This window comes from Cydia fagiglandana, chromosome 18 (genome assembly GCF_963556715.1).
Source record: "Cydia fagiglandana chromosome 18, ilCydFagi1.1, whole genome shotgun sequence".
NCBI lineage: Eukaryota > Metazoa > Arthropoda > Insecta > Lepidoptera > Tortricidae > Cydia > Cydia fagiglandana.
The window spans coordinates 7,352,033-7,360,411 of NC_085949.1; the positions used below are offsets into that span (position 1 = coordinate 7,352,033).

At 35.0% G+C, this 8,379-nt stretch overlaps 2 protein-coding genes across 2 annotated transcripts; both read left to right on the forward strand.

The window, feature by feature from the left end:
* LOC134673051 (zinc carboxypeptidase-like) lies at window positions 1-3,804 on the forward strand. The gene is made up of 6 exons (XM_063530989.1): window positions 1-311; window positions 785-1,367; window positions 1,475-1,595; window positions 1,933-2,153; window positions 2,611-2,695; window positions 3,512-3,804. Exons 1-6 carry the CDS (start codon window positions 25-27, stop codon window positions 3,775-3,777), a joined length of 1,563 nt encoding a protein of 520 aa, XP_063387059.1. The 5' UTR covers window positions 1-24; the 3' UTR covers window positions 3,778-3,804.
* A 1,343-nt stretch (window positions 3,805-5,147) lies between these two features.
* On the forward strand, window positions 5,148-8,075 carry LOC134673052 (zinc carboxypeptidase-like). The gene is made up of 6 exons (XM_063530990.1): window positions 5,148-5,484; window positions 5,810-6,230; window positions 6,432-6,543; window positions 6,881-7,101; window positions 7,453-7,537; window positions 7,775-8,075. The coding sequence occupies exons 1-6, from the start codon at window positions 5,207-5,209 to the stop codon at window positions 8,038-8,040; spliced, it is 1,383 nt and encodes a 460-aa protein (XP_063387060.1). The 5' UTR covers window positions 5,148-5,206; the 3' UTR covers window positions 8,041-8,075.
* Window positions 8,076-8,379: the final 304 nt, after the last annotated feature.

Sequence of the window (8,379 nt, forward strand, 5' to 3'; positions counted from 1 at the left end):
TGCCGATCACTCTCCATTGCAAACATGGAGTTTAAACTACTGTTATTTGTTTTACTTGTAGCCGCAACAGCTTGCGCTGAACCGAAAAGCTATGAAGGCTATAAAGTTTATAAAGTTGTTCCCAAAACAGCCGATGAAGTGGAAAGTCTGCTCAAAGTGAAAATAAGTGGTGTATCAGAGTTTTGGGATGAGAGTGTTGATGTAAACCAAATTGTAAAGATCATGGTGTCGCCAGCACATGAAGCGGAGTTTATTGAAATTCTAGAAAGAGATAATATTGAAGCGACGTTAGTGATTGACGATGTGCAAAGGTATGTGTATGTTAGTGTTTTTGTTAGTGTTCTTATAAATGTAAGTATGTGTTATCACTGCGTGGGCTATCAAAATCGCTGCAGACTTTTCTTGGTCTAACTCAAGTGTTTTACGCATATGATTTAACCAGTTTTTGATATCATAATGTATCTGTGCAATTTTTTCAATGGTTTATAGTGCTTGTAATAAGTTGTAACTTGTAGGTAACTATGTAGCATACATTTTATGCTCGACTTAAGATAATGACAATGTATTTTTATTTGACGCCCTAATAAAAGGAAATAATGAAAGATACAAAATAAAAGTAAAGGCAGGCAACAAGCTTCCATGTGAACTTCTAAAAAAATAAGTTTAATGACGTTACTATTGAATTTACTAGAAGCAATATTAATAAATATTGAACAAAATAATGTAGGAAATATTGGTAAAGATAATTTTAGTAATTCTATATTCCTATTGACAATTATTACAGAGCCATCGACGACCAGATAATTCCGGTCTCCAGACGTAAAGGAAGCGGTAGCAGCAGTGGTAGACCCAGTGGTGGTAGTAGTGTAAGTGGTAGACCAGGGTCTACAAGCAGCAGCAGCAGCAGTGGTACAGGAACCACCGGCAGCAATGGCTTTTTAACCTATTACGCTTTGACATCTGGAAGTCGTCGTAACAGAAGAACGTATCAACGTAATGCCGATACATTATTCTCATTCACATGGGACAGATACCACACATTAGATACCATATATTCCTGGCTCGATGAATTAGCAGAGGCTTTCCCAAATATTGTGAAAACAGTAGTCATGCCTGGTCAAAGCGTAGAAGGCAGAGAGATCAAAGGAATCATCATTGATTACCACCCAGAGAGAACGGAGAAGAAAATTGGTATGTTTGAGGGTGGGCTTCATGCAAGAGAGTGGATTTCACCAGCAACTGTTACATGGATAATTAAAGAGTTTTTGGTGAGCGATGATCCTGAAGTTGTAGCTTTGGCTACCAGTTTCGAATGGCATATCTTCCCTGTTGTCAACCCTGATGGATACTCTTATACTTTTACAGACGTAAGTAGTATGGTAATATTATTTTATTGTGAAACACTAATTCAATTTAGTGAGTTCACCCGTAAGTATATGTATTATTCGTGACTCATGGTTTGTTATATTTGCAGCGAAGACTGTGGAGAAAGAACCGTAGCAGAGTTAATTTCACGTCCTGTGCAGCGTCCGGTGTTGAGGATGACTTGAGCAACGGCGTGGATCTCAATAGAAACTTCGAGTTTGAATGGAACAGTAAGTTTAATCTATCTTAGAAAGACTATCCTCATTGCAACAACAATAACATAACGTAGAAATATGGTATTCAAATAGCTCAAAATCAAGATGATCTTCAGTTTTGGATAGTTAAACAACTATTATTACTTATACAGAATCTAGAGCCAGATTGGAATTTCTATTAGTCGATCGAGATCGTTCGCAGATGCATTGGATTATCAAGTTTTGTTCCAAGTCTTCCATCCTTTCTATGTATAAATCCTTAATTATACTGAGTATCATAGTCACAAGGGCTAAATAGCACAGTATTTGCAAGTAACTGCATCTAACTTTAATATTACAACTTTAATTTCAGCGGCGGGAACATCAGAGGATCCCTGTTCTAACCTTTTTCCGGGGCCATCACCAGCATCAGAGCCTGAGACTCAAGCCATACAACAATATGTCCTGAATCTAAGGCAGCAAGGAGAGATCATTTACTACATTGCATTCCATTCCTATACTCAGTTGATCGTCGTACCGTACAGTCATCTGGATTCGAACTCGGTGTTGCAGATTCCAGATTATGCTAACATGGTTAGTTATACTTCTTAAACCTTTTTGTATAATGTTCCTTGTTTTGATACCATTATTAGTTTTAATTTTGAGTCTATAGTAGATCTTCAGAATTTAAAGTGATTTTGATAATGTTCTTCTGCAAAATATTAGTTAAGAAAATAACCAAAGGCATTGCACATCTTCAAAAATAATAATATGATGATGCCTTACACGTCCAAATCGCTAACTTTACTTAAACTGGTTTGGGCTTTAGGAAGTGCTAAAGAAAAATAACACAAAATGTTTGTAAACACATTAGGTGTATTTACTAATGGCGTTATACATAAACGCGCGGCTTGGAGCCTCAATTACCTATTAATCGTTTATCTTAATCTGTCATTATGCACTTGTAAGAAAACAATAAAACATAAATAAACTAAAGGAGGCTTGTAAAGTTTTATGAATAAGGGGGTAATTTAGTTTTGTTTTATTTTAGTTTGAAATAGCTGCGAGAGCGGCTGACGCACTAGCAAGCAGGAACGGCACTACATACAGAGTTGGTCTTTCAGTGGACGTTATGTGTAAGTTATCTTTTGAAACTTTATCAAATTCCGTAATAAACTGTTGTTTTAGTTGGATAAAGTTAAAATCGGTTCTCTTAAAGTTCATACTTGGTCCCGTACGCTTCAAATTTTAGCTAAGCAAACTTGGTGTTTTGAAATGCAATACATATTTAGTGTTGGCTTAAAACTTCGATATAAACTATACTCTTGATTATCTTGACTTTACATATTTGCATTTACATAATAAATATATAATAGGTAGGTACTAAGTATACCTCCAAGATACTTGTTTCTTAATTTAACTAAGATATAAGTAATGATAATTCAGTAATGTAGAGTTTTCAAAACTTTTTTTACTTGTGAAGTGCAAATATATTATTGTAATTTTACTGCTTCAGTATATAGCTCCTAAAAATAGTATGAACAATTTTTTGACCTCCTTTCTCCTGTATATACCTGGAACATTTAAATAACATAAATAAATATTTTACCGTTTTGCGTTAAAAAACTACTATCGTAAAAGTCGATTGCTTTAGAACCCTATAATAGGCTACATTCCTACTAGTCAAATCAGCTTCTTTTTTAGAACTGTCAAAACGATTTGCTAATATGGAATTTATATGAAAACGAATGTAATGACGTCACGGTAAACTCACCTACTTTTTATATTTCAATCCGATTTATTAAATACAAATTGTGTTTAAAAATAGATGCTATCTATGTTTTTCTAATAATTATCTGGTGCTTTATTTCGTGCATGGTTTGAAATAATTTATTTTAAGTACAGAAAACATCCCTATTGTATATATGTAACTGCGTTTATTTTCTCCATAGATTTGATGAGCGGTACGAGTTTTGACTGGGTTAAGAGCACCGGTGTTCCAGTATCTTACCTAATAGAACTTCGAGATGTGGGCGAATATGGTTTCCTGTTACCGGCAGAACAAATAATCCCGAACAATCTAGAAATCATGGATGCTTTACTTGAGATGGACAGAGCGACTAGAGATCTAAATATTTACACGCGGGAGTCTTCTGCGGGAACCGTTGTGACGTCAATGCTTTTGGTGGCATTTGGTGTTATAATCACCGTCTATTGAAAGGACTTTTGAGATAGAAACCTGTATTTATTATATCTGCGACAGTTACGTGTGATATTATAATATAATATTTTATGTCAAATTATAGCTTTATTGCATTTATAGTCACTAAGCTAAGCGGAGAAGCAGACAAACAAACGTGGGAAAACTATTAAGTAGGTATTCATGTTATTCATGATTATTGTTTATAAAAAATCACAATATTTAACTTTTTTATTTTTATAATAAACGTCATTCAATATTTATTTGTTTTTATTTAATTTATAACCATTGAAAATACCTACTCATATGTGAACTAAAATTTTATAGAAATATTATGATTTTATCTGTCCGATATTTGGTGAATTTTGGTACATTATAATACTTGTTAGTTTTGGGAATAGCAAAAAATAGGCCAAAGTATAAAGTGTTTTGAATTTATTTAGTAGGCATTATTTGTGATTTTTGAAATAACTAACACTACGTTTTTGAAATAACTTACACGCCCTTTAAACAAAAGTGAATTAATTAATATAATTCTAACCTTCTTTGTAGTTGTAAACTGTAGTTTGCACGGTTTGTAGATTGATTTGAAAATCCCTTGGCTAACTTAACTATGATGACGATATCAAATCCACGGCGATCTGCTTACTTATCATGATATCGTAGCAATTTGCTTATCATGATATGATTAAATTTATATCAATCATTTAGTCGTTATCTTTATACTTATAATTCGAAAAAAAATAAAAATAATAAAATAAAATTATTAATTAATTAATTATTTTTTTTTTTTATAAAATTCTTTGAGTGAAATGTAATCTACATTTGTTATTAAAAGACTCGAATATTTGCTTGCAGTTTTTTGTAGAAACTCGAGTCATTTCTAAAGACAAATTAGATTATTTGAATAACATTTCCATATACATTGTCTTCACAGGTTCATCAGTAGAAAAAGCGATTATATTTTAATAGGTACATTGAAATAAAAGCATAAAAAGCTTTTTTCATTTATGTGGCATATGTATGTAAATATGGCTTAGATAAACAGTTTTCTTTTATTTTAACGTATTACACCTTGGCGGCAAATGTAAATTTGTAAATACCATCGCAGCAAACATTTTAAGTCAATATTCCGATAAAGACACCTATTTGCGACCGAAAATCGAAATAATGACCAAAAATGTTTGCTGGGATAGTGCAGTCTCGGTATTACATGTCCTTTAATATGACGATGAGATAGCATAATATTAAGTATTAGTAGGTGCAACGGTTATAAAATATCAATACACTATCATATCAACATTAAATAGTAAGTACTTAATCCTTAGATTACTATTATGATAAAATTAACGATAAAACCAGATAACGACATTAAGAAGCACGACCTAAATGCTTTTTATTTATATGTGCGATTAAAACAAATCACACGTATTCGGAAGGAGTTAAAATGGTTTTCAAAGTAATAGCCCTTTTGGGGCTCTTAGCCGTAGCAAATGCAATGGTGAGCTATGAAAACTACAAAGTTTACAATATTGTGCCAAAGTCAGAAGCTGAAGTGCAAATGCTTAATGATCTGAAGAAAGACGGTTATGAATTCTGGACGGAGATATATGAAGTTGGGAGCGAAGTGAGAATCATGGTGGCTCCTGTTGAAGATGAGGAGTTTTCGAGTTACCTCAAAAGTGTAAATCTTGACGCGAAGGTTAGCATTGCTAATGTGCAAGAGTAAGTACATCTTATTCATATTTAAATCTATGCTAGGTTTATATTTAAAGATAAGCAAAAAAAAGAAGTTGAAATATTAAATATGAAAAGATAAAAAACAAAAAACCATTAAATAACTAGTACAGCAGTTAGTAAAATGTCAAAAATTAGTTTTGGTGCTATAATATTAATTATAACATGAATAAGTAGAGAAAACAATGTAGCAAACTACTGGATTAAGTTTCAGATTGAGTTTAATAGCTATTGCTTATTTATTGCTAATTTTTCTGATAAAAGAAACAACATACGTATACGTACCTAACCTCAAAATCATTTGTCTTTTTAGCTTAATAGACGCTCAACTGAAGACCGCCATCCCCAATGCTAATTCCCGCAGCAGTACACTGGGTAGCATGTCTTGGGACAGATACTACGGCTTAGAAAACATCTACAACTGGTTGGATGAGCTAGAAACTCTATACCCTGATGTAGTCACTACTATCAATATTGGGAACACTTTTGAAGGCCGTCAGATTAGAGGCATCGTCATTGACTTCAAGTCTGGTGAGAGAGGCGAAACGCCATTGACGGCGATGATTGAAGCAGGCATTCATGCCAGAGAATGGATCGCACCAGCCACCGCTACATGGATCATCAAAGAGTTTTTGACAAGTGATGACCCTGCAGTTAGGAGTATGGCGGAGACATTCGTGTGGCATATTATTCCGGTTGCTAACCCTGATGGATATGTTTATACTTTCACAGATGTAAGTGATAAAATGTTGTATAAAACAATAAATATTGTCTAGTAGATACTGCAACAATGTGCACAAGTTTGGTATAAATTTACCTAATAAAATATCAAAAGTTATAATAAATAAGAGACAATTACAAAAATTAATGACTCAATTGCCATTAAATAATTGGTAAGCCTAACATAAGTGAACGAATGTAATACTTAATTCCAGGATCGAATGTGGAGGAAAAACCGAAATACAGCTAATCACGTCATGTGCGGAACTAATGCTGATGCAGGCAACGGTATTGACTTGAACAGGAACTTTAACTTCCAATGGATGGGTGAGTATACCATTTTGTGAAGGAGAGAAAAAAATAAAATTCATCGTTTTTAAGGTTCCGTACCCAAAGGGTAAAACGGGACCCTATTACTAAGACTCCGCTGTCCGTCCGTCCGTCCGTCTGTCACCAGAAAGTATCTCACGAACCGTGATAGCTATTTTCACAGATGATGTATTTCTGTTGCCGCTATAATAACTAATACAAAAAAGAACGGCACCTTCGGTGGGCGAGATCAACTCGCACTTGTCCGGTTTTTTATTATTTCTATCATCAAACGAAAACGAAAAGGACATGGTTTTTCACGCTTTTTTACTGGATGCAATGTATCACGTTGCAGTCACTGGGGCCTCAGCTAACCCGTGTGATCAGACGTACGCCGGCCCCTCCGCGGCCTCCGAGCTCGAGACCCAAGCCATCTCCAACTACGTCCTCACACTGCAGCGTACTAGCGAGCTCATCTACTACCTGGACTTCCACTCATACTCGCAAATGATTCTAGTACCGTACAGCCACGTGAGCGGCATCGACGTACTGCAGGCACCTAACTACGGTGATATGGTAATTAAACATTTTCTACAGGTACTACTTGAGTTGAGTACTTGAACTAAAGAGTTGAATCGCGGAATCGCAATCGCGAAGAAACTTGAACTTGACTTGAGGTTTTTTTTTTGGTTTATATCTAAAGGTCGATTGTTATAAATCTTTCAGGTTTAAGACGAGAAGGATGTAACTGAGAAAATAGCTTAGATGGAATGAATCCCTTATCAAGATTACTATTACTAAGTAAATTCGTATATTTATGTAGGTACAATAATTTATTTTTCGGAGTATTAGAATTTATTTTTTCAAATATGGAAATTTCTACTGTTGCATTGCAACAAAAATATCAACATACCTATTCTGTTTCAGTTTGAAGTTGCTATCCGCGCTGCAGAGAAATTGGAGGCTAGGCATGGAACGCGCTACACTGTTGGAACATCCCAAGAAATTTTATGTAAGTTGCCTTAGTGAAATTAATTCCAATATGAACCTGAAAATGTACTTACGAAAAAAATTGCGAACTTCCAATTATGCTATTAGCTGTTTTGTAACAAGATTGACAACCAGAATGTTTACCTGTTTTCAAGTTTTATCTATAGAAATATTCGCTTAGAAATTTTAAAACTATCAGTCAAATTAATATTTCTTCTTTGAATCTTTCTCTAATAGGAATATTCAAAACAAATTTCAGATGCTGTGACTGGGTCAAGCTTTGACTGGGTAAAAGGAGTCGTAGGCGTGCCGATCGTGTACCTTTTCGAATTAAGAGACATCGGCTTCTACGGATTCCTGCTGCCCACAGAAGACATTATCCCCAATAATGAGGAAATCATGGACGGGCTTATAGAACTGGATAGGGTGACCAAACAGCTGGGTTACTATTCTGGCGCAGGGACTGTCTTCAGTTCTGTTGTGTCGTTGGTTATCTCTGCGTGCATGTTGGTACTGCTCCAATAATACAGTATAAAACAAGACGTCGATATGCAATTCAGTGAACATTGATTTATAAAGGGGCCCACTGATTAACAGTCCACCGGACGGTATCGGACTGTCAGAACAAAACTTTGACAGTTCCGAACAACAGACAGGTCGATACCGTCCGGCGGGCTGTTAATCAGTGGGCCCCTTAAGAGCTAGTGATACATTAGTACAACCTTCTTCTTGTGCCATGTCCCCATCGGACGTCGGCGACCATCACTCGGTACTTATTCCTTTCTATATTAGTACAACCGCCAACACATATATCAGAGCTGGCAAAAATACCTGAACATTCACTTAAATGCCTTGATAATAGAT